At 42.8% G+C, this 27,997-nt stretch overlaps 1 protein-coding gene across 2 annotated transcripts; it reads right to left on the bottom strand.

The window, feature by feature from the left end:
- Positions 1–1,001: 1,001 nt before the first annotated feature.
- LOC124287194 (cytochrome P450 2J6-like) lies at positions 1,002–27,511 on the bottom strand. 2 transcript variants are annotated; one of them, XM_046723681.1, is made up of 5 exons: positions 27,423–27,511; positions 24,397–24,865; positions 6,477–6,971; positions 4,048–4,485; positions 1,002–2,508 (listed from the first exon to the last, which is right to left on the bottom strand). In XM_046723681.1, exons 1-5 carry the CDS (start codon positions 27,471–27,473, stop codon positions 2,327–2,329), a joined length of 1,635 nt encoding a protein of 544 aa, XP_046579637.1. In that variant the 5' UTR covers positions 27,474–27,511; the 3' UTR covers positions 1,002–2,326. The 2 variants fall into 2 exon arrangements, with proteins under 2 accessions (XP_046579637.1, XP_046579638.1); XM_046723682.1 differs by lacking the exon at positions 27,423–27,511 and adding an exon at positions 25,102–25,130.
- Between the last annotated feature and the right edge of the window lie 486 nt (positions 27,512–27,997).

Raw genomic sequence — 27,997 nt, 5'->3', positions numbered from 1 at the left:
TCTATTTTATTCCAGTGCGCGTTCTCGAATGTGTGGATAAACCAAGGCGTTGGAGATGTGAGATTATTTATGTACATCTTCAGACAGAGAGTTATTATATCGCCTATCAAACATGGCACACAGAAATCAGTAATTCCAAGTACCTCCATCATTACTCACAACTCAAACAGACCGCCTCCGTGGTGTAGTGGTTAGAGCGTCCGCCCGGAGAGCGGTAGTTCGCGGGTTCGATCCCCGACCGCGTCATACCAAAAGACGTTTAAATATGGTACTTGTTGGTCCCTGCCTGGCGCTCGGCATTAATGGGTACAACAAGGACTGGTCGGCTCGGAGTCAGTATAATGTGTCTGAGTGGGGTATTCATGCTTCACTGCGGCAGCTTCAGTCTGGGCTAGTACAAGAAGCCGCACATACACATACACACGCATGCACGTCGTCATATGAGCGAAATATTCTCAAGTACGACGTTAAACCCAATTTCACCTCACCTCACCTCATGAATGATGCGTCCCTTGTATTAGGGGCGGTGGGGTAGTCTAGTGGTTAAAGCGTTGGCTCGTCACGCCGAAGACCCGGGTTCGAATCCCCACATGGGTACAATGAGTGAAGCCCATTTCTGGTGTCCCCCGCCGTAATATTGCTGGAATATTGCTAAAAGCGGCGTAAAACCAAACTCAGTCAGTCAGTCAGTAAACCCAATTTCACCTCACCTCACCTCACCTCACCACAACTCAAACACGACGGAAACCTAGAATCATACATAACTGAAATATCATTATTTGATCCAGGCATTCTGTAAATTTCGAATATCCCACAACAACTTCAAAGTCAACAAATATAGGAAAACAAGGAAACGCCCAAAACAGTATTTTACTGTCCACACTGTGGTGCTCGGGAAATTGAAAATGAAAACCATGTTTTTTTTCATGTCAGAAATATCAGCATAATAATAACTGCTTTGTTCCTTCACCATATCTTCAATCTTAGAGCAACCTTTGTACACCGATACTGACCACTGTTAATTTATTGAAATGAATTGTAAACTGTATTATAGGACACTAGGACCGCATTACAAATAAAACTGTCTGTCAATATTGTACGAAAGTAATTTTAGAACATAACCATTTCTTTATTTATTTCAAGTCCCATTTCAACATTTCTACAGTTATTTAACACTTTTGAAGTCATCACTCACAAACACACACATACACACACACACACATTCAATTGAACGTTGCGAAGTGTATAATGTCCACTAACTGTTCCCGATATTACTACACCCTATGTACACGAGCACTGTCATTTGAAATTGAAAATACGCTGAAGCCGCAGAAAGTTATTGTCATGGGTATAGAGCTCTGGAGATCAGGTAACTTGGAGATAGGCATGTCTTGTGATTGGGAGGTCAGTTCACTTTGATATAAGCATGTCCTTGGGTGAGTGAGTGAGTTTAGTTTTACGCTGCTTTTAGCAGTATTCCAGCAATGTCACGTCGGGGGACACTAGAAATGGAACATTGTGTCCATGTGAGGAATCGAACCCGGGTCTTCGGCGTGACGAGCGAACGCTTTAACCAGAAGGTTTCCCAACCGCCCCAGCATGTCTTGTGATTTGGAGATCAGGTAATTTCGAGATAATCAAGGCACAGTATGCAGCCGCGGTTTGGTGACCACGTTTGGAGTGAGTGAGTGAGTTATTACGTTGGTTTTGGAATAGAACCCGGGCTATTATCGTCTAGATATGAGAACAAGCAGGCTACCAAACCCATGTGGCGCTTAGTGAATCTTGAGAAATTTGATAAGCTCCATACGGATGCGGTTGTATTCCCTTACATCAGGGATAAGGGATCCTCAGTCAAGATACATCCCGGTTACATGTATCTGATTGTGATTAGTCAGTTGGTGACTGGTGATGTCAGATATCCTGTGAATAGTCGCCCTTAAGTAGTATTACCAATGTTATAATATATTACATAGCAGACAACATATCCTGGTACATCAGCGACGCCGCTTGCAGGCCTCGCGTCCACGGTTTTCACATTTTGGGTTCCGCCCGGTTTTGAAAGGAGAAGGGCGCCATTGGTTCTTGCAAATGAGTAACATGCGATGAATGCGCAGTTCCTGTTTGGAAGGTATGCCGCAAGGCTGTCTCACTTGCCTTCAAATACTTTGCAGGTCCTAATCATAACAGATTTGTATAAGTCCGCATATTCTCCAAAATCCTAGATCCGCCCCTGTTCTGTATGGAAAGTTTACCGGTAGGCTATCTCAGTTCCCTTCAAATACTTTGCAGGTCTAAATCATAACAGAATTCCGCATCTTTCAGTTCAGTTTCTTGGAACCAGCACCACTTGATAAGGTTCAAGTCTTCGCACGATCCTCAGCCGAGAACTGAACGGGGGAGGAGACCCAACGACGACCGGAGTAATTGTATAGTTCTGCATGATGGTGGTGAAAAACATGAACACTCCCACTCTAACCATTGTGTCTCCGACACAGAGCCGAGGCCCTGAAAAGAAAACAAGCAATTATACTTTTCAGGAGTGACATATTCTCCTCATGCATTGCAGGGAGGGCTTGGCATTAGGGAAAATAATATGGTCCAGGACCTGTGAGAAAGACTAAATGTTTCCCTTTATTTCCCGAGAGTTTCTTTGTCTCCTCGGGATCAGTTACAGTTAGAGTGAGTTGGTAAGTGAGTGAGTTTGGGTTTCACGCTGCTTTGGAAAGAATTGAAGTTACAACACGGTGTGTTGCTGGATGTTTGGAAAACATGTGCTCAGTTTTCAGAAGCTTACCACTGCGGGGACTGCTTACGTTATAGCAGAGAGAACTGAAATTTTAATTTACGATCATAGGCTCCTGTCACGGCTAAGGGACGTAATTTGGTACAACTGATTATGGCACACAGATGAAATGAAAACACGATTACGACCGACTTTACGACTTTCTCAGAAATATAGACTGTGTGTACACTCATACTTGTTAGACAAGACTCTGGAATGCTGCGTCCTCAGAGTTCAGTGGATGATGACATATACGTTCGTGACAACTCAGCCCACTCGTTCACAGAATTTTGAGAAAAATGATAAAATCAATAAATATTTATCATAATTTATATAAATCATAACGAATGCGGTATCAATTCCGTCAAGCTGAATGCCACGCGTATTTCTTTTGTTTTTGTTTCCTAGTTTAATGTAGGATATATATTTCTGTGGCTCTTATACGCCTTATAGACCTCAGTAGGGATCTAGAGAGGGTGAGTGGTCTTGAAACCTTGGGTAATGCAATAATATTGAAACTGATTAATTATACAACGTCAACGCAGGAGAAACGTCAGACTGTTTGCCGAAACAGATTAACGGAGATTAATAATAGCATTAAAAACGTTACTTAGATCTTTCATTCATTCATTGTGCAAATATAATCATTACAAAGTGTGAGTTTGGGTTTGCGCTAACTTTTAACAACATTCGCGACGGGGGGGACACCAGAAATTAGCTTCACACATTGTGCCCATGTGTTTTCATCGTGACGAGCGGACGCTTTGACTACTAGGACCCCACTGACGTTTTGAAAGAACTATGGAAGAACAAAAGACAAATAAACCTCTGACAACTTCAAAACTGTACACTTAACAGGAGAATGAGAATACTATAAAAATGTTTGGGATGCCTTTGATGTCTGACTGAGTGTTTAGATCCGTGTGAATGAATGACCTCAACCTATGGGCTGAATATTCATAGGCCTACGACTGAAAATGTTAGGGATTGATTTGAGTCTGCGTACACCAGTTCAAGGTCAAAGCATGAAGGACATATCTATCAGGGTGAGTGAGTGAGTTTGGTTTTACGCCGCTTTTAGCAGTATTCCAGCAATAACACGGCGGGGGACACCAGAAATGGGTTTCACATATTGTACACATGTAGGGAATCGAACCCGGGTCTTCGGCGTGACGTGCGGACGCTTTAACCACTAGGCTACCCCACCACCCCCATATATATTAGTCAAGACATTAATCCATGTATGTAAAAGTGGTTCTCACCAACGCCAAATGGCAGAAAGCTTTTGGGACGAGTGACAACACCATTGGCATCAATGTGTCTCTCGGGCTTAAAGACCTCTGGTTCTGGAAAATATTTTGGGTCCCGATGAAGACTATACAGACTCGCAACAACACTTGTGCCCTTGGGAATATGATAATCGCCAATCTGCGTATCTTCAACAGACACGTGGGGCAAACTGGACGTCGTTATGGATCCGATCCGAAGAGCCTCTATAATTGAAGCTTCTACGAGTGACAGGTTCTCCCTGTCTTCCAGAGTTACCGGTCTTTTCCCAATGACGTCGTGTATCTGTTCCTGGATCCGAGTCTGTAATTTCGGATCGTGGAGAAGGAATAAAACCAGATACTCGATCAAGGACATGAAACTCGTGACGCCACCGAAGAACATATCCAGCATGGACTGCACCATTTCTTTATCTGAAAGTAAAATATAAATATCTTCAATAAATTGTTAGGATCTGGATCGTCGTATTTGTCTTAAACAGAAGGCTTGATTGTGCCCATATTGTTTCCCTGAGACTGCTGATAACAATCCAATGACGAGTGATTTGTATACAGTGCCATCATTTTAGCAAGTCTCATTTTGAATGGTTTTCGTAGAGTTATCGTTGTTAAACTGTTTCAGAAGACGATAAAAAAGCTCATTGGCTCAGGTGAATGAGTTAGACTAACGCTTAGTCTCTGAATATATATAATTTTGATGGTAACAAACAAACCCATTTACAATTGAAAAGGAGCCCCCGGGAGACCAGAGGTTTTGAACCTTAGTCAAAACTAGACTTGCTTTATTGAAGGTTTTAGCACTGCAGACAGGGCTGGGCAGTAGGGGAAATAATGTGGTTCAGGGACTGTGAGACAGGGTAGTGAGTGAGTGAGTGGACGAGGAACTGGCGAAACATGAGTATGATGCTAGTGCACCATAACACACTGCCCGGTTATGGAATCACCGCTAGTGTTGGTCCTTCCGGAAGGTCGTCCATCATGTAAATGTGTGTAAAATACTTAAAACGAGCAATAACAGATGGACATCTCCGCGATGGACGCTGAAGCTAAATACATATATCGACTGTTGACAGGAAACTGTCGCCGCGGTGAAAATTGAAGCTAAATAAATAAAAGGTGTCATAAGAGATAACGGTTGCTAGGGTGCACATCGGCAGCTAAATAAATAAAACGAGCGCCGGATAAATGACTCCCGTTACTGTGGTAAACAGCAACAGAAATCTACTAAAGCGAGTGAGTGACTTTGGTTTTACGCCGATTTTAGCAATATTCCAGCAATATTACGGAGGGGAATACCAGAAATGGGCTTCACATGTGGGAAATGGAAACCGGGTCTTAGTGGCGAACGAACGCTTTAACCACTCGGCTACCCCACCGCCCATAACTATCTACAGCGTGACAGTGTTGTGTCCTTCTTTCCGTTGGCAGTATACACATGACCTAAATTGACGTACAAAACAAAGTATACACCTGGTGCTTTGGGATTATTCCCCTTCCCTAAAAAAACATAACAATAAAAGACAAACCAAAACAAAGAAAATATTTTGAAAAGCGTTTTCATTGTGACTTATTATTCACAAACACTGTGTGTACTTTCTTTTTAACGTCAGTTTACTTTCACCAGTAAAGGTCAACTCAGCTCGTGACACGTCCCAGTTTAGAATTTCATCACTCTAAAGCTTGAGAACTTTTCCGTTTGTAGAATTACCAGTCCAATACACAGAAAACGGTTATCAGCCGTATGGTCCCGTTCACATTAAAATCGTCCTTACAAAAAATGTCCGATCTCGTAAATCCTGGTTAGGTAGTAACATATTTGTCACGAACACGCACGTTTCAAACACCTAACGTTGCGGACCGTGGGGTTCCCGGACAAGCTGACAAGGTAAGGATGTCATCTGTCCCAACTATCACGACTGTCAACAGCTGTGACAGCCAAGCATGGTTGTACACTTGGTCAGGTCTAGTTCATATTTGGCGGTCGCGCAATTGGGAACCAGAACTGGTACTTCAATATTCGCTTGTCATCGGAAATCTGGTACCGGAAGTAAGCTGGACCTCGTCTCGCATGCCGCCATTTGGCGCCGGAAAAGGGAGCCGGGATCCAGCTTAGTACCGGGTGTAGCGCCTCGCAAGATTAACAAAATAACAAGATCATTCTTAAACAGGTTTGCCGTACAATGTATCAAAGCTGCGGCGGGGTAGCCTAGAGGCTAAAGCGTTCGCTCGTCACGCCGGGTTAGATTCCCCACATGGGTACAATGTGTGAAGCCAATTTATGGTGTCCCCTTCCGTGATATTTCTGGAATATTGCTAAAAGCGGCGAAAACCCCAACTCACTCACTCACTCAAAGGTGGGAATGTGAGTCAACCAAGGTATGTAGCCTCTCTATCATCAGACTTACCGTCGGCGTTTTCATCTTTGTATTCATCGCTCTGTGTGAACTTTGAAATGAAAGTGTTGTCTTTGTCCGTCCGCGGAGCTTCTGACATAATCCAGCCACGCACCACGCTCTGCATGTCGCTACTGATGCCGTGCAGGTTAGGGGAGTTGGGGCACAGTTTGGACGACGCACGAGGGAACGCAAGCCCGAGCAACGTGGCCATGGACGTCAAATCAACGTCATCAAGCCGGGTGAGAACCTTCAGTAAGTGTTGCATTTCGGGGTCATCATCCGGGTACCTCTGACCTCTTAAAACAGTCACAATGACATTGGAGATGTATGGTCTGACGATGTCACTTAAATACATTGGTCCTTCTTGGTTGAATTTGGGCAGGATGGCCTCCAGCTCACGTCGGAACATTGATTCAAACGCCTTCTGTGATCCCTCTTTCCATGTTATGCTGGTAGCCAGCTTTCGGTTGAGTTTCCAGTGGGAACCGCTTCCAAACAAAAGGCCTGAAATAAAGGACATTAATATATTAGTCCAAATCATCATTAAAACTCTTTTGCCAATGAATAAACTACGATTGACGTACATGTGTATTTGGTTTCATTTGCAGATTTGCTGAAAGCCCTGTGGCATCATTACATAATTACTGAGATGCACAGAAATTTTCAAGCGATATGACGCGATGTGGTCTGTAATATAATATGCAGTGATTGACACCGTGGACTTCGATCTAGGAAATTTGTGTCCGATGACGGCATCAACTATGCCAGCCAGCGTGACCAACCGGTTCCGTTTGCCGCCTCTAACGACAAGGGTGGTGGGGTACCCTAATGGTTAAAGCGTTCACTCGTCCCGCCGAAGACCCGGGTTCGATTCCCCACATGAGCACAATGTGTGAAGCCAATGTATGGTTCGATTCGAATCCTGAATTCGGCCTGATTATAATTCTCTGAATGTCATCACCATAGCAGTCATAGTGGTTCGTTCGTTCGTTCCTCCGTTCATTCGTTTTCTCGTTCGTACCAAAGTATGTCTGATAGTAAGTGTGTGACAATGTATCCTGTAATAATGCTAATAAACACAAATTTGAGCGCTATATTACCAACTGTTAACATCCCTCTCGAGTAAGATGCGTCTATGAACTAGAAGAAGCTGATGACTTATTTCAGTTGCTTTTTAAAGAGTCAATAGAGTTTGAAAATGAAATATATAACCAGCAAATTCAGTATTTACTACGGTCTGTCGACGTCATCCACGAGACCTATCACTTTAATCAAATCAGCGAACACAGGTTTGCCTCCAAAGTAATAACGAGGGCACATCTGGGTAAGACTTCCGCCCGTATCCCCCCTATTTTGTAACGATGAGGACAAAATTCTTTGAGTAGCATTTTTAGAAGTTAGATATGGCTTTCAGTATGTTCAGATATAATTCAAGAAACATTTTAAAACTCATCCTTATCAGATGGGGACTATATATTCTGGTGAAATGGGGACTATATATTCAAGTCTTTCCCAAATCTGTGATTCGAACCGAAGAACACACGCTCGTGGAAAGTCTAAAGGGACGCAACTCCACACCACGAATAGCGGGCTAAAAACTGACCAACTTTCAAGGTCCCTGCACTCAATCAGTCATGAAGTGGAATATTGCCTTTAACAAACTGTCTTCACACAAGCACAACAGATGCATCAATGGAAATGAGACAAGCTAATGTCATTGTCAGTGAAGTGACTGCTGTCGTAAGTCTTCCGCTTAGTCATGACCTTGAATTACTGCGTGGAACAAGGATGTTATCAGCGGAATAGGAACTTGTGATCATGACAGTTTCAATGTGAGTCATGCTTTGTTGATTGTGTTGTGTCCTCCTTCAGCCAAAGTACTGGCATTAACCCGTTTAAACTCATGTATACTCCCCAGTGAGTGAGTGAGTGAGTGGGTACGTGGGTTGCTGAGTGGGTGAGTAAGTGAGTACAAGCATTAACCCGTTTAAGCTCATGTATACTCTCAAGTGAGTGAGTGAGTGAGTGAGTGAGTACAAGCATTAACCCGTTTAAGCTCATGTATACTCTCCAGTGAGTGAGTGAATGAGTGGGTGAGTGAGTACAATCATTAACCCGTTTAAGCTCATGTATACTCTCAAGTGGGTGAGTGAGTACAATCATTAACCCGTTTAAGCTCATGTATACTCTCCAGTGAGTGAGTGAGTGGGTGAGTGAGTACAAGCATTAACCCGTTTAAGCTCATGTATACTCTCAAGTGAGTGAGTGAGTGGGTGAGTGAGTACAAGCATTAACCCGTTTAAGCTCATGTATACTCTCGAGTGAGTGAGTGAGTACAAGCATTAACCCATTTAAACTCATGTATACTCTCCAGTGAGTGAGTGAGTACAAGCATTAACCCGTTTAAGCTCATGTATACTCGCAAGTGAGTGAGAGGGTGGGTGAGTACAAGCATTAACCCGTTTAAGCTCATGTATACTCTCAAGTGAGTTAGTGAGTGAGTGGGTGAGTGAGTACAAGCATTAACCCGTTTAAGCTCATGTATACTCTCAAGTGAGTGAGTGAGTACAAGCATTAACCCGTTTAAACTCATGTATACTCTCAAGTGAGTGAGTGAGTGAGTACAAGCATTAACACGTTTAAACTCATGTATACTCTCAAGTGACTGACTGACTGACTGAGTTTGGTTTTACGCCGCTTTTAGCAATTTTCCAGCAACATCACGGCGGGGGACACCAGAAATGGGCTTCACATATTGTACCCATGTGGGATTCGATACTCTCAAGTGAGTGAGTGAGTGAGTGGGTGAGTGAGTACAAGCATTAACCCGTTTAAACTCATGTATACTCTCCAGAGAGTGAGTGAGTGAGTACAAGCATTAACCCGTTTAAGCTCATGTATACTCTCAAGTGAGTGAGTGGGTTAGTGAGTACAAACATTAACCCGTTTAAGCTCATGTATACTCTCACGTGAGTGAGTGAATGAGTGGGTGGGGTTGAGTGAATGAGTGAGTACTAACATTAACCCCTTTAAAACTTACGTATACTCTCCAGTGAGTGGGTGGGTGGGTAGGTGAGTGAGTATGGTTTGACGCCGCATTTTGGCAATGTTCCAGCAATATCACGACGGAGGACACCAAAAATGGGCTTCACACATTGCACACGTGGGAAATCGAACCCGGCGTGACGAGCGAACGCTTTAACCTCTGAGCTACCCAACAGCCATGTATACATACTGTCCAAAACAAGGGTGTGTTTGAAAATAACTGAAGAAGCACATTTTGGGATTATTCCATTTAGATAAGGGTGATGATCCTAACTACTTTGAGGGGTATTTAGAGTGAGTGAGTGAGTTTGGTTTTACGCCGCTTAGCAATATTCCAGCAATATCGTGGCGGGGACACCAGAAATGGGCTTCACACTTTTACCCATATGGGGAATCGAACCCGGCTATTCGGCGTGACGAGCAAACGCTTTAACCACTAGGCTACCCCACCGCCCCAGAGGTATTTAAAAGTTGGAGCAGTGAGGAAGGATAACAATATATGGATGAACAACTTCTTTATTACAGTGGGATCGACGTTTCGGTGAAGGCTCTAACATTGTTTATAAAAACAAGTGATGAGAGGAATAAAGACCGACAGCCATATATACAATTGTGGGGAAGTGTGCAGACAGTACAAATGGGAAGTTTGACTGCAGTTGCACAGAGAAGTCAGTAAAATACACAATATGGCCGATAGAAACGTCAACACATGAAGTCTGCAGTATAAACAAAGGTACCATATTTCAGGGGCGTAGCTACCGTTATAAAAAGAAAAAGCCCGGGCTTACACATGATTGTTGCTAAAAAGGCTGGGCAAGCCCTCAAGACTAGCTATATATAATGATTTGCAACCTGTCGGGCTTACACGAAAACAAATGGCTAGCTACGCGCCTGTATTTCCTCTAAGAAGCGATCCTCCCATTAGTGCCGGGGGTAAAGCAACTGTTCAAGAAATAAGCGCCAGGACTCTAATAAACGCCGGGTGTGCCACATGTTTACAAAGGAATTTTCAAATAAAATATACCAAAGGAGAATCTATATTTATTTCTATTGAAACTATAGCGCCAGCTCTCCAAAGCGCGCCGCTCCCTGTTAAGCGCAGTGTTTGAGAGTTTGCTGAATTAATAAGCGCAAAGGCACTTATTAGAGGAAATACAGTATTAAGACAGGTGGGAATGTATGTGAAGCCAGTAGTATAAACAAAGGGTTATGGCTGATGGGAAGCTTTAATGACTTAGACGTATGCAGGAGGTAAATGGAGGCGATGATCTTATCAATCCATACTTCGCTGTGGGTCTGATGGTACATTGAGCAATGGAGTGAACCGAAGCGGAATCATAGTATATCAAATTATGTTTGTTGGGGGTACGGAAAAAGGAATGGTCCAGGTGTTACGTGATAATCAACGGGAAGTCTCGGCAGTGAATTGTTCGAGTGAAAACAACCAGGAAATATGACAGTTTGGCGGACGAAGAGGGAGTGTGGCGTACACAAGCGTCCACTCCCGACCATGTTCTAGGTGTGCTAGAAACCTCTTTCATTCACCCCCCTTTCATATTTACTCTTAGTATGGTGGAACATTTCCGTAGCATGCGAAATTTCAGTAAGTGAGAGAGTATACTTTTACGCCGCCTTGAGCAATATCACGGATACATCTGAAATGCGCTTCATCCATGGTACCCATGTGGGGAATCGAACTCGGGTCGCAAGCGTCACGAGCAAACGCTTTAACCACTAGGTTACCCAAACCGCCCCACCAAATTTAAGAAATCAGGAAAACTTCAGCTTCAGCCGCCTTTGATTTTTCGGAAGCTGTTGTATGGAATGACAGCTTCACTTGGTAAACATATGGTAGACACATGGTAGACATGTGGTAGATGTACATGTGGAGGACATTGCGAGAATTTACCCGTCAGTAGCGAAAAGCAGGTCTGATGCAATTCCATATTTATATCGTACCGTTGGAAGTACCACAACACAGGGGTTGTTAGCATTGCTCCAAGGCTGTACTGTACCCTTAAAGAGGCAAGTCTAGATAAGGGGATATTAATAAAACATTTTTAGAAATTATCATTTACACTTTAATTATTACTTTAAAGTCTTAGGATCCCAGTGCTTCCCACCCTTGTTAGGGAATCGAACACGGACGTTTTGGCGTGACAGGCGACCAATTTAATTTCAAGGCCCACGTCTCATTCGAGGAATAAATACGTTTAAGCGTTTCGTCCTTGACATTACTTCTTGTAAAATGCTACTGAAATATAATGTCTTGGAAACATGTAAAGAAACAAGCGCCAACCATCTGTTGCTATTTGCCCACAGTATTTCATAACATGCCTTCGCACCAACATGACCTTTGGCGGATTAGATAAGCAGTGCTTTTGAATATCATTACATTAACCTTGAAATATGATCACATGCATGTAATTCTGTCTTCTTGAAAAGCCAAATGGTCTGTGTATCACCGGGAATAAAAAGAAACGTGCATTGTGTTGCTGAAGGCTCTTTTGAAATACCATATTGTTCTCGAAAACAAGAAAGACATGTCCAAGGTAAAAAGTATAATTACGTAATAACCCTCGACTGTTAAGGAACATTTAAGTCTCTTTCCGAAAACTTTAGCAAAAGTATTTTTTTAATAGAATTTCCAGAAGGAAAATACATGTGTAGTTTGTTTTTTTCAAAATGAAATCCCACCACGAGCCCCTAGAAATATAATGATTGGTCCCAGTAGGATACACTTAATGGCGACAGTATGCCCTGTCGGCATATAGACGGTAGCGTACCCGAGTGGTTAAAGCCCGGGTTCGATTCCCCACATGGGTGCAATGTGTGAAGTCCATTCCTGGTGTCCCCCCACCGTGATATTGCTGGAATATTGCTAAAAGCGGCGTAAACCTAAACTCACTCACTGTCGCCATATTGCTCTCAGGGCCAGTGTCTGCTTAATGGGCCAGGGATTTGAGTTCAGCGCTGTTTCAGCGGTGCGGTGGGGTAGCCCAGTGGTTAAAGGATTCGCTCGTGACGACGAAGGCCTGGGTTCGATTCCCCCACTATGTGTGAAGCCCTTTTCTGCTGTTCCCCGCTGTAATATTACTAATTGCTAAAAGCGGCGTAAAACTCAACTCACCCACTCAATCCAGCACTATTGTAGTCACCTTCAGGTGTGACAGGTGTGACAAAAGCCAACAGTGGGATATATTTGTATCACATACCACGGGAAAATCTATATAACATATCTTTAGCAGGTATTGAGTTTAAGAAATCTCGACGTCATGGTTGGAATCGCCAAACTGGCACATCCAGTCATGTTACGGTACTCCACAACACTTCACGACGCCAACATTAATCATACTACTCAAAAAAGTTAAGGAGCACCTGTTTCTTCTATCGTTCTGCAGTTAATCGTGCATGACGTCATATCATTATATACACCAAGGCACGTCAGATTTACTTAAGTAATATGCAAGTATCGGCTGTCCTTAAAGCTTAGATGCAACCAACAAAATAAACATAAATAGAACACAATTATCTATTATTTTACGACATATAATATACATTGGTCATAATAAAAAATAAATAAACAAAATTATAAGCTTACAGCCCTCGAAACAAGCACCCGGGATACCGAACCCAGTCAGAGAGGGTGGGCGTGCACTTAAGTGTAACGAAGTCTTTCATTGGCTGGTTCATTTGCCGATACACTCAGGGCTCTTTGTGTGTGTATAGGTATCCCGGCTCAAACCGCGCGAAACTATTCACTGCGCATGCGCTATTTGTGTATTAAACCACTTTTCACCCCAGCTGGGTTTTTTTGTGAATGTTTAAACTCCGATTTCGAGGGATTTTTTTTCCACGTGTTATTTTTCAACTTATAAGTTGAATTTGCATTTTTGATCATTTGTTACTGTAAGTCCATACCGAAAGGTATCAGAATCTGCAAAATTGTGTTTTGCGCTGCATGTAAGCTTTAACTTCTTTTGAACTGTATAATTGTCACATCCGCATCCTCTCCTGCATCACAACGAAACGCGCCGTCTCACATTAATCTCCTTTCAGGCCCAGGGGCAAGGAATAAATGAATGCTATAAATATACACAGTGAGGTGAGGTGAGGTGAAATTGGGTTTAACGTCGTGCTTGAGAATATTTCGCTCATATGACGACGTGCATGCGTGTGTATATGTATGTGCGGCTGCTTGTACTAGCCCAGACTTAAGCTGGTGTTATAGTGCTAGCCCACTGAGATACCATGCCGCAGTGAAGCATGAATACCCCACTCAGACAGATTATACTGACTTCGAGCCGACTAGTCCTTGTTGTACCCATTAATGCCGAGCGCCAGGCAGGGACCAACAAGTACCATATGTTAACGTCTTTTGGTGTGACGCGGCCGGGGATAATATACACAGTGAAACTTAACGGGAAATGCACAAGCCTACCACTAATGAGAACAGAACCCCTAATAAAGTTGGTCAAAAATATTAAAATGTCTCCCGCCTCATATTTTCGAAACTGCTTGCAAATGTGACCTGTATCTAAGGAATAAGTTAAAAGGGTATATATATTTCAACTTCAAGGGTTGTTCTTTATGCAACGCCTCAAACCATCCTTACACAGGCTGGTGGTGACTTTAATGTAAACATCCGGCAAACGGTTGCCAGATTTCATAGATATGTCTGTGGCCTGAAGTAGAATTCTAATATAAATGTGTCTTCGAATGTTCCAATGTAGCCCAGTTTATTTCTGCTTGACACTTGGGTTAACTACATGAATGGCGGTGGGGTAGCCTAATGGTTAAAGCGTCCGCTCGTCACGCCGAAGACACGGGTTCGATTCCATGAGTACAATGTATGAAGCCCATTACTGGTGTCCCCCGTCGTGATATTGCTGCAATATTGCTAAAAGCGTCGTAAAAACGAAACTCACTCACTCTTACGACAAGCATGTGCAATAAGTATCCACTGAGCCTATCCAAATTCCCAGGGGGCCAAAAAAAGGGATATATGTTTTTAAAAGGGCATAATGTTCTGTCTATATTATTTGTTGATTGGCAGATATGTTTATTTCTCAAATTCTTCGTTCTATGGTTGTTTCTTTGTTGCTGAACTCCGCACTCAGTAACTGTCCAGTAATAAGAGGGTGGTTTGTAAACAATCGAGTCTGGACCAGACAATCCAGTGATTGACATCATGAGCATCAATTACCTCAACTGGGACGCGATGGCATACATCAACAATGTCAGCGAGCCTGACTACCCTATCCTGTTGAACGGCTCTACCCACAAGCAATTGTTGGTGGAGATCAACTTTATCTCGGATCTCCACTGATCTCCACTGGTCCCCCGTTGATTGTGTGCCATCCTAACCCGTGTACGTCGATCGTGCTATTAGGTCCGTCCAATGGTATTGAAAGTACTAATTTATAAACTCCACATTATGTTTGTTTGTTTGTGAAATTTGTAGCATTGTGGCCTTATTTCCTTTTAACAGGGATGTTAAAACCTTTTTATGATCTATCTATCAATCAATCTGCAAGCCAAGATGCATTGTTTGGGGTTCAAGCGTAGCCACATATAGTATTGAAACCAACGATACAATAGAGATGGGAAACAGTGTCTGATTCATGAGCAGATTTTGGCATTTTTAAAACAAAATGAAGTAACTTGGTTATTAGTCTGTCTCACAGTCCCTACTACCAAGCCCTCCCTACAATGCTTAGGCCCCAAATGCTTAGATTTCCCCAGGTTCAGGTCAACCTCCAAACTCACTGGGCCTACTTTTCAATTTGAATGGGTTTATTTGTTACTATCAAAATTATATAAATTCCGGGTCTGAGCGTTAGTCTATCTTGTTTAATTACATTGGTTTTAGTGTCTGTCTATTCGTAAACTCACCAAAAGACGCCATCTCGTTTGATTGAGTTTGGACGAATCGTCCGGAATATTTAATCACGTTTGAAGGAATCGCCAAAAGAACTGCGGATTATTCGAATCTGTTGAGTGAATCGTTTAGATTATCTGATGTAACCAACCGTGTTATTAGATCCCGTTTAATGAATCGTCATCCTTATTAGATCCTGTTGAAAGAATCGCCAATATTAATCAATCGCGTTACAATGAATCGGCCGCATTATTTGATCCTGTTGACTGAATAGCCCGGATTATTTGATCTCGTTGTAATGAATCGTCCGGATTATGTGATCACGTTGAATGAATCGTCCGGATTATTTGATCATGCTGTATGAATCGTCCTGATATTTTCATCCCGCTGAATGAATCGTCAAGATTATTTGATCCCGTTGCATGAATCGCCCGGGATCATTTGATCTCATTGTAATGAATCGTCCGGACCATTTGATCCCGTTGAATGAATCCGCCGGATATTTTCATCCCGTTGAACGAATCATCAAGATTATTGGATCCCGTTGAACGAATCGCCCGGATTATTTGATCCTGTTAAATGAATCGCCCGGATCATTTGATCCCGTTGGATGAACTGTTCGGATCATGTGATCCCGTTGAATGATTCGCCCGGATTATTTGATCGCGCTAAACAAACGTCCAATCATTTGATCCCATTGTAATGAATCGTCCAGTTTATTTTACCAGGTCCAGGCTGACCTGTTTCTACTGTATTCAATCCGACTGGCGTGTGTCCCGCCAGCCATTTACATATAATTACAGTGTAAAGTGGTGAAATGTTGGCTTAGGAGTGCTCCACATATATAATTCATACGTCTAACGCCCAGCGGCTGAGCACAACACTTGTTTAGAGCCACTTTATCTCGTCAGTGCTATCTATTCCAAATATCCATAGTGTGTGATTACCCCTCTGGGAGACGGCCTTTGACGGATGTATCATCAGAGGATCCAGGCATACACAGGGCAGATGATCATAACTGACCGACTGGCATCTCGGTGTAAAGGAAACGACTATCAGATACCCGGGGGAGGGAATTTACTTTGAGACGGAATTGTTATTCGGTCTGAGCAAAGACCATATAATAATATTATTTATTATATGGTCTCTGGTCTGAGCTACATATTTCTACTTAGCATAAGGACAAAGACAAAAAACAACGCTTCTGTGAAGCATACAACACCTAACTTTCCTTCAGAGTCTCAAGCGCTGAAGAGCAGTTTATTCTGGATATAGTACTATCAGTTTTTCCATAGATAGATAGATACAACACACACACACACACAAACGCACGCACACACGTACAAACACAAACCCCACCCCCTAAATCATCCAACATGTAGAGTCATTTGACTGACAAATGATCCTCTTTCGAGCACTTTCGGCAAACAGATTATCATATCTCATTAAAAATCTCCACCACCCATCAACCCTTCCCCTACCATCGCCCCATCGCTCTGCCCCCTTCCTTCACAATCCCTCCTCCATCCACCGACACCCAGCTCTGCCACCTTCCTTCACAATCCCTCCTCCATCCAATGACACCCAGCTCTGCCACCTTCCTTCACAATCCCTCCTCCATCCACCGACACCCAGCTCTGCCACCTTCCTTCACAATCCCTCCTCCATCCACCGACACCCAGCTCTGCCACCTTCCTTCACAATCCCTCCTCCATCCACCGACACCCAGTTCTGCCCCCTTCCTTCACAATCCCTCCTCCATCCACCGATACCCAGCCCTGCCCCCTTCCTTCACAATCCCTCCTCCATCCAATGACACCCAGCCCTGCCCCCTTCCTTCACAATCCCTCCTCCATCCACCGACACCCAGCCCTGCCCCCCTTCCTTCACAATCCCTCCACTTTCCACAGACACCCAGCTCTGTCCCCTTCCTTCACAATCCCTCCTCCATCCACCGACACCCAGCTATGGCCCCTTCCTTCACAATCCCTCCTCAATCCACCGACACCCAGCCCTGCCCCCTTCCTTCACAATCCCTCCTCAATCCACCGACACCCAGCTCTGCCACCTTCCTTCACAATCCCTCCTCCATCCAATGACACCCAGCTCTGCCACCTTCCTTCACAATCCCTCCTCCATCCACCGACACCCAGCTCTGCCACCTTCCTTCACAATCCCTCCTCCATCCACCGACACCCAGCTCTGCCACCTTCCTTCACAATCCCTCCTCCATCCACCGACACCCAGCTTCTGCCCCCTTCCTTCACAATCCCTCCTCCATCCACCGATACCCAGCCCTGCCCCCTTCCTTCACAATCCCTCCTCCATCCAATGACACCCAGCCCTGCCCCCTTCCTTCACAATCCCTCCTCCATCCAATGACACCCAGCTCTGCCACCTTCCTTCACAATCCCTCCTCCATCTACCGACACCCAGCTCTGCCCCTCTTCCACCAACATCCATCTCCTACTCGCATCCCAGATCCTTATCCACCACTAGGGCTGGGACGGGTCCAAATTTTCTACCCGGGTACCCCACCCCCTATTACCCTACCCTGATATCCATTATGTTAATTCCTGACATCAGATTTGCAAGAAATGGCAACATGTTCTTCAGGTCGGAGGCTAATATTTCGAGATTTTCAATATCTTAACAATGTATAATGTTATAGTCAAAAGAAGTGACTGTCAATTATGTCTATTACTTCAAAGACAATACAACCTTTTAATCATGAAAGAATAACATATTACATTGTTTAATCTATTAGTCACATGATCATAACGGGTCCGGGTACTGAGACTGGTACCCGGGTCCAACTCATTACCCACCCGTCCCGGGTATCCGGGTTACCCGTCCCAGCCCTATCCACCATCCCCAATCTCCGACCCCCACCCTCTTAAAAAATCTTATCCTCCCCCCTCCCACTATACAACACCACTTAACGCTTGGTTTCTAGGCAATGGTGGTCGCGAATACTCATCCATGTCGAAAACAAACTGTAAGATTGCTTTCGCTTGTATACCCAGCCCATTCAGTGTTGAGAAGTGGATTTTACTGACAACGTACGGATATTTCACCCTTCACGGTGGTAGATTTAAAACAGAAATAAATCTGCCAAGGCAAATTACGGTGTTGTTTTCTGTTACTGGGGCCGACATGTTAGTACAGCAATTTCCGTGATTGATCAGGTAACCATGACGACCCCTTGTAATTCCATCAGAGGCATTATCGGTGATGTACCATTAGACAAATAAACACGTTAAGCCCCAGACTGTTGTCGGATAAAGTCCATCTGGTACATTGATTTCATAACGACGCAATCATAATTACACGTTTGCCTTCGTCCGACTGGCAGTCCAACTGTTCATCTCTATGAAAATATTGATAGTAATCACATCAACTGTGGCGTTCACTTAATTAACCAGCTAAGCTAAGGGACCGTTCATAATTCATGGCTAGGTGTGTGTGTGTGTGTGTGTGTGTGTGTGTGTGTGTGTGTGTGTGTGTGTGCGCGTGCGTTTGGTGATGATGATTTTGATTTTTATGGAGAAACATGTTCCATGATAATGACCCCTTAAAATTTATGTACAATGTAAGTGACACACCCCACCCTACCCCACGCCCACACTGTATGTCATGTACAAAATCAATGACTACCCCTCCCTTAATTTTTCAGAATTTTTTTCTAATATTAATATGTACTAAATTTCTGACCCCCCTAGTTCATGAGGACAAAATTGATGACACCTAATCTACCTCGCCAGAACAAAATGGGTGACCCCCTCAAAATCATCATCATGCATACAATTTACTGTAAACAAGGTACTGATTCATGTATACCATGTACTGACTCATGTATACCATGCACTGACTCATGTATACCATGTACTGACTCATGTATACCATGTACTGATTCATGTATACCATGTACTGATTCATGTATACCATGTACTGACTCATGTATACCATGTACTGATTCATGTATACCATGTACTGATTCATGTATACCATGTACTGATTCATGTATACCATGTACTGATTCATGTATACCATGTACTGATTCATGTATACCATGTACTGACTCATGTATACCATGCACTGACTCATGTATACCATGTACTGACTCATGTATACCATGTACTGATTCATGTATACCATGTACTGATTCATGTATACCATGTACTGACTCATGTATACCATGTACTGACTCATGTATACCATGTACTGACTCATGTATACCATGTACTGACTCATGTATACCATGTACTGACTCATGTATACCATGTACTGATTCATGTATACCATGTACTGATTCATGTATACCATGTACTGATTCATGTATACCATGTACTGATTCATGTATACCATGTACTGATTCATGTATACCATGTACTGATTCATGTATACCATGTACTGATTCATGTATACCATGCACTGACTCATGTATACCATGTACTGATTCATGTATACCATGTACTGATTCATGTATACCATGTACTGATTCATGTATACCATGTACTGACTCATGTATACCATGTACTGACTCATGTATACCATGTACTACTCATGTATACCATGTACTGACTCATGTATACCATGTACTGACTCATGTATACCATGTACTGACTCATGTATACCATGTACTGACTCATGTATACCATGTACTGACTCATGTATACCATGTACTGATTCATGTATACCATGTACTGATTCATGTATACCATGTACTGACTCATGTATACCATGTACTGACTCATGTATACCATGTACTGATTCATGTAAACCATGTATGTATACCATGTACTGATTCATGTATACCATGTACTGATTCATGTATACCATGTACTGATTCATGTATACCATGTACTGATTCATGTATACCATGTACTGATTCATGTATACCATGTACTGACTCATGTTTACCATGTACTGATTCATGTATACCATGTACTGATTCAAGTATACCATGTACTGATTCATGTATACCATGTACTGACCATGTACTGATTCATGTATACCATGTACTGATTCATGTATACCATGTACTGACTATACCATGTATGTATACCATGTACTGATTCATGTATACCATGTACTGATTCATGTATACCATGTACTGATTCATGTATACCATGTACTGACTCATGTATACCATGTACTGATTCATGTATACCATGTACTGATTCATGTATACCATGTACTGACTTATGTATACCATGTACTGATTCATGTATACCATGCACTGACTCATGAATACAACGTACTGATTCATGTATATGTACTGATTCCATGTACTGATTCATGTATACCATGTACTGATTCATGTATACCATGCACTGACTCATGAATACAACGTACTGACTCATGTATACCATGTACTGATTCATGTATACCATGTACTGATTCATGTATACCATGTACTGACTCATGTATACCATGTACTGATTCATGTATACCATGTACTGACTTATGTATACCATGCACTGACTCATGAATACAACGTACTGATTCATGTATACCATGTACTGATTCATGTATACCATGTACTGACTTATGTATACCATGCACTGACTCATGAATACAACGTACTGATTCATGTATACCATGTACTGACTTATGTATACCATGCACTGACTCATGAATACAACGTACTGATTCATGTATACCATGTACTGATTCATGTATACCATGTACTGATTCATGTATACCATGTACTGATTCAAGTATACCATGTACTGATTCATGTATACCATGTACTGATTCATGTATAGCATGTATTGACTCATGTATACCATGTACTGATTCATGTATACCATGTACTGACTCATGTATACCATGCACTGACTCATGTATACCATGCACTGACTCATGTATACCATGTACTGACTTATGTATACCATGTACTGATTCATGTATACCATGTACTGATTCATGTATACCATGCACTGACTCATGTATACCATGCACTGACTCATGTATACCATGTACTGATTCATGTATACCATGTACGGTAAAAGGCCTTCGGTTCGGTTCGGTATATGAGATATATGATTATAATGCATGCGCAGAAAATTGACATCTGGCAAAGAAATGCAAAGATTTTGACAAAATGACATATTACAAAAGGTTTAAAAAGGTTAATAAAATGACGGTACGAAAACCGAAAATACCGACTTTTTGGATTGCATTACGGTATACCGAACAGAAGGCAAAACACCGTGGTTCTACTAATACCACGGTATACCGTTTCACCCCTATTTTACACCAGAAGTGTCTGTTGTAGATTTAACAAGATACAAACTATCAGTAACTATTCCATAACGATCAAATATTGTTTTAGTCGAACGAACAAGTTGTTCGAGATAACAGCTGTTCGAGGTGACAACACACCGGACTTGAGTTGACGGGCTTTATCTCAACGCCGTTCTACCGCGTTACCTGAAGGAATTTTCAGAGATGGCTTGTGGCCAGTAATGTACGTGTCGTTTCACATGCTTGCGCTACATTAGTCTCGGAAAGGTATGCAGGATGACATCGTAAACAACACGTGGGTCTTCTCAAGATTCCAACAGATTATTTTATTCCAGGCGGTAGGGTAGCCTTATGGTAGACTAACAACTCTCTGAAATGAACATATTTTACAGATAAAAGTCGATAGTAAAAAAAATATATAATATAATGAAAAGGAGCCCTGAGACATTTTTCATTTTCCTGAAGCTGTGGAAATCCAGACTTGCCACATTTTCTAGACTTGTGTGGGTTTTCTTGGATTTACTTCTTGATTATCTAGCGTGCAAAGAGGATTACAGTGTAATAAGTGTATTGGATTATGGGTTCTTGATTGGACTGTCGGAATACAGGTGCCGGATTAGACAATATTTTAATGATCATAATATCGTTGAAAAATGGCAGGACCAAAATTTTATGCCGGTTTTGACAGTTTGTCGGATTAGACAGATGCCGGTGTTGGCAGGTTTCACTGTATTTGCTTCAGGGTCTGTATGACAGACGAGCCTTATGGCTAAAGCGGCCGCTCGTAACTTTGTGGAACCAGATACCCTTTGGGGTACAATTTAGGATGTTCACCCCATGATACTGAAATTCTAAAGGAAGGCACGTATTTTATGTTTGAGAAAGGAGGCATCTGTGTTTATTTAAGTTTGAGAAAGTAGGAATGTCAGTAAAGTTTTAATTTTTTGTGAGAGTAGGATTTGTACATGTGGTTTAAGTTAGAGGTGCTCAGTGATTCTTATTTACGAACCGACAGTTATTCCTTGGTTCTCCTTAACACTGGAAAACGTCCAAGGCATACTTCTTTCAGGCTCTTACTTTGCGAGGCGCATTCGTGACCAACTCGTGTTATTCCCGGAGAATGAATGAGTATGGTTTAACGCCGCTTTTAGCAATATTCCTGCAATATCACGGCGGGGGACACCAGAAATGGGCTTCACACATTGTACCCATGTGGGTATTCGAACCCGGGTCTTCAGCTTTAACCATTTTGCTTTAACCTTTAGCAAGCGAAATCGCGCGCTCATGATTCAGGATTATCTCCCTTGTGAAGTAATACGTTATTTACCTTGGCTATAACGTAATTAATCTTCTTTCGAGAGATAATGCCTCATAATACCTTCACTAAAGCCCAGATAAGCTGATATTAACATGCAAATCTTTCATCGTAACCAATCTCGTGATTTTAATACCTTCATTAACAGAGAACTTGTTTGGGGGGTGTTTTTCATCCACAGAGTTTTTTTCTACTGCCCATCTTCGATTATCCAGAGAATTTGAATGCATATGACTGTTGTATATGATGCTCAACAGAGGGCGTCGTTGCTCGTACTGTAAACCACCCGTTTACCACAACAGATCGATTACACACAAGACCTCGTGATATGGCAAGATTATTTCTGAGTGCGGCGAAAAAACAACACTCACTAATGATATTCTGCTCTCTCTTTGTGTCTCTCACCTCCCCTCCCCCGTCTCTGTGGTTTCACGACCCGTGAAGATTCGGGTTAGAATTGATCTTCAGTAACCCATGCTTGTCATAAGAGGCGACTAACGGGACTGGGTGGTCAGGCTTGCTGACTTGGTTGACACATGTCATCGCATACCAATTGTGTAGATCGAAGCTCATTCCATATAGATGGAATAGTGGCGTAAAACGCGTAATACGGCGTAAGACTAAACTTACTCACTATGGTTTCACTTAACATGTAACCTGCCTTTTCAATTATAAGATTGAGCCAATGCACTCAACGAAAGGCACATAAGCACACGCACGCGCACACGCACACGCGAAAATTGCTGCCTTCGTGAAATGTTTATGCGTCTCGCTGAACGTACTAGACATCGTCCCACATCACACACTGACGTCACACCTTATACTTGCTAAAGACTGTCAATGCAGGAATCACGTAACAGGTTGTTTTCTGTTGTTTCTTAACACCCTACCCAGCAATATCCCAACGACATGACGGCGGTATGTTCATAAAGAAGTCTGGACCAGACAATCCAGTGATCAACATCACGAGCATCGATCTACGCAAATGGGCTACGATGACATGTGTCAACCAAGTCAGCGAGTCTGACCACTCGATCCCGTTACTCGCCTCTTACGACAAGCATGGGTTACTGAAGATCAATTCTTAGCCGGATCTTCATGGGTCCGACGTTGATTGTGGGTCAGCGTAACCTCGTGGACGTCGATCATGCGATCAACCACTACATAACTGACACAGACGAATATCATCGCTCTAGTTAGAATATTAAAGACTTCAACTTAAATCTAAAAAACAACAACACGGTAGTGGGGTAGTGTAGTGGTTAAAGCGTTTGCTCGTCACGCCAAAGACCCAGGTTCGATTCCTCACATGGGCACAATGTGTGAAGCCCATGTCTGGTGTCCCCCGCCGATATATTGCTGGAATATTGCTAAAAACGGCGTAAAACCACAATCACTCACTCACTCATCACATAAAAAACATATACTTGACCTACCTTGCGCAATGGCCGCCGGACCAGCAGGTCGGTCTTCATAGAGATGTCCCTGGCGAATCATGTACTCAGTGACAAGATCTATGTCATTGAGATAAACATTTAACCGATTTAGCATCTTCACGCTGTAAATGTTCCCATATTCTTTAGTCCACTCGAAGTTCGTTTCAGGACCCTTCCAGAAGGGAAACGCCCCAAGCACTGGTACCCCTCTCGGACCAGGCGGTAGTTCTCGACGACCCTTGGAGAGGAACATGATTGCCGAGACGACTGCTGCAACTACCGCTACCACCGCAGCGTAGCCAGGACTGATGATGTACGAGAGGAGCGATAGCATATTCCCCGCAGTTGACTGGTGATTCAACAGAGCGTAGTGGGGAAAGCCTGTTGGCTGTGCATGTACGTACACCCAAGAGCTCCGCCGAGTTAGAGGGATGTAGAGAGCGAGGGATGTGGAGAGCGAGCTGTCACTCTGAAATGAAGCGGAAATATGACAGTCGGCAATGAGTCATGAGAGACATTAGAAGTACCACAGGATATTTAAGATTACTGATCTTTACTGCTTGAGAGATATCGTTTGACTGCACTTCGATCCCGTGAAACTGTAGAATTCCCCATGGCAGTTCCCACAGACAGGTCTCGAGCCGCTGTAAGCTGGCGAGGAATCGTGAGGCTATATTTGTCTGTTTATAGCACCCTCGGCCCTACCATGCTAAGGTCAACTTGTTGCATGCCAGTCAAACTGGAACAGGGAACAAGAAAACTGGTTGGAGTTGGGATGGGATTTGGTGGGGATGGGTATAAGTATAGTCTGTCTCACAGTCCCTGAATCCTCATTATTTCCCCTACTGCCTAGCCCTCCCCGCAGTGCTAAAGCCCTAACTGAAGCAAGTCTAGGTTTCCCCAGGTTCAGCTGAATCTCCCAAATCATTAGTTAGTCTCGGGTAGGTGTAATAGTTAGGGTTGGGTTCCCGGGGTGGTATGTATTTATAAAAGGGTGGGACAAAATCCCACCCGGACAAAACCCCATAGGACAAAATGTCTGCACACTGCGGACAAAATCCCAACAGTGTGAAAATGTTACAATTTATTTTGAAACATATATTTTTATTTTTCCTCATAAATAAGCAGAAATGTTTTTATATTTTTTAATGTGGGATTTTGTCCGGTTGGGATTTTGTCCGTCCCCCATTTCTACAGACCCCAGTGTCAACGGTTCCGGGTTTCACGCAACGTATATCTTGTCAACCCAACACAAGCTGATTTACATATATAATGTACATTCGGCATGTATCCTTTTAACTCCATACGTTCCTTGTTCATAACTGGGAACCAGACCGAAAAATGAAAAATGATATAAACAGGATGTGTGTAATGACCAGCATCCTGTTCCATAGCCCAAGTTCGTCATGTCTCGCATACCTGTTCCGGTATCCACCCCCGAGTTAATCAACTGACTGGATCACACGAAAACTTATCGCTAAATCCGACGCTAGTTACCTACATCATATTACTCTATCAATTTACAGGATGGGGCCTCACACAGCCTGTCAGCATTCAATCTTTGGGCACCGTTCCAACAGCTGGTCTTAATTCTCTCTATTTACACTTTAAGTACAAAAAGTACATGTATATGAAGGATCTCTCTCTCTCTCTTTACGGTACCGTGGGGCCTGTACGGCAGTAAATCCTCCCTCAGCATTCTCCAGCAGGTTTATTGACATAGCTCAGTATGTAAACAGATGGTGATGTTTACAAATGTATATGCATTCGCTAGAGAAGTTGGCGCATTACAACTCGATTACAAGCAAATCGTTTGACAGCTACGCTTGTAATGTAACTACAGCTAAGGCATCCTGATGGTTCAACAGAACACTGAAACAGCAAATCGATTTGTGTCAGAACGGATCGCTGTGTAGGTCTGAATATAGTCTGTCTCACAGTCACTGAACCACATTATTTTCCCTACTGCCAAGCCTTCTCTGCAGTGCTAAAGCCCTAAATAAAGCAAGTCTAGATTTCCTCAGGTTCAGGATCTCTGGTCTCCCTGGGGCTCCTTTTCAATTTAAATGGGCTTGTTTGTTACTATGAAAATTACATATATTCAGAGACTAAGCATTAGTCTAGTCTGAATATTCCCCAGCGTTAAACACGACAAGCCAATCTATGACCTATCTAAGTGTTACCGGCCTTGTCTGTCAGAGCGATAAACATCTTCACTGTAGAACGATTCCGATCATGTTTGTGTGTTGTTTAATGCCGCAAAAAACACTTCCATCTACATGACAGCGGTTACATCTTGTAAGAGGTGACAAATGGGATCTACAGCGGTTACATCTTGTAAGAGGTGACAAATGGGATCTACAGCTCGCCGCTATTTTTTTATAATGCCGTAGCATCCCATTTACGTCGATATTTGATACTCTGGTAAGTAGGTCAAGACTGAACAATTAGTGAACATGTTTTAAATAATGTGACGAAAACCCCTGATGAATCAAGGAAAGCAGAATGCGTGCAGTTCTTCAGATTGTTACGGAAATAACAAAGATTGAGTTCAGTGTTACGCCGCATTTAGCAATATTCCAGCAATATCACGGCGGGGGACACCAGAAATGGGCTTCACACATTGGGAATCGAACCCGGGTCTTCGGCGTGACGAGCGGGGTAGCCTATTGGCAGCCTCTGCCACGAGCGAGGCTGCCACTAGGCTACCCCGCCGTCTATAAATAACAAAGAGAATGGTCTCTATTGTGTAGTCTGTCCGACAGTCCCTGAACCACACTGCTTTCCCACTGCATAGCTCTCAAAAGAAATGTTAAAGCCCTAAATGAAGCAAGTCTAGACTTCCCCAGGTTCTGAATCTCCCGTCTCTCTGGGCCCCTTTTAAATTTAAATGGGTTAATTTGTTACTATAAAAATGATATATTTTCAGAGACTAAACGTTAGTCTATGTGTTGTGTTAAACAACTTTCTACAAAATCCCCCAAACCTTGAGTGATTGTGAACGATTTTAAATCAAAAGAACTTACCATAAATCGGCGAGGCAACTGGGAACATGTGAACTGAGACCCGGATTTCATTCAACTGGGAAGAAACTCAAGCCATTCAAGTCCGACCACCCGGGAATATCCGGGTTACATTTAATCCTCAGTAATCCAATCATGTCGTTAGAGCTGACTAACGGGGTCTACTCCTATTTGTGAGAACTCCCAGTTGTGAGACTCCCAGTTATGAGACAGTGGAGTCGGTAGTTTACAACGAAAATACACCATACTCCCCTGTCTGATAGAATAGATTCACCCAAGCTAATTACTGATTTGCTATGTAACTGAATGATTAACATACTCAGGTAAATGTCTTTAATAATTAAACACTTTGTGTAGGTAACTTCGTGATCAAAGAGAAATTAATTTACCTACTCAGATTTACTCCGTCTCCGAAACTACAAGCTATAGTTTAAGAAATAACTCTGAAATTTACAGTCGAAATGCCCCTTATGCCAAATTCCAAAGAGTCATGCAGTCTCAAAGAATTTTAAAACCTAATTACAAAACCAAAAAACAAGATTTATATTGATCTTAATTATGGCTCTTGTTCTTGTCAA

The sequence above is a fragment of the Haliotis rubra genome, unplaced genomic scaffold (genome assembly GCF_003918875.1).
Source record: "Haliotis rubra isolate DU_JTF1 unplaced genomic scaffold, ASM391887v1 Scf4, whole genome shotgun sequence".
Taxonomy (NCBI): domain Eukaryota; kingdom Metazoa; phylum Mollusca; class Gastropoda; order Lepetellida; family Haliotidae; genus Haliotis; species Haliotis rubra.
The sequence above is the reverse complement of the archived record's forward strand: the minus strand, read 5'-3'. Positions and strand labels throughout refer to the sequence as shown.

Coding starts and splice junctions, on each gene's coding strand:
- LOC124287194 (XM_046723681.1), bottom strand. CDS start 27,473: ATGAAATCCGGGTCTCAGTTCACATGTTCCCAGTTGCCTCGCCGATTT. Junction 6,972..24,396: donor TCCGGCGGCCATTGCGCAAG/GTAGGTCAAGTA, acceptor CCTTTATTTCAG/GCCTTTTGTTTGGAAGCGGT. Junction 2,509..4,047: donor CTTTCTGCCATTTGGCGTTG/GTGAGAACCACT, acceptor TTTTCTTTTCAG/GGCCTCGGCTCTGTGTCGGA.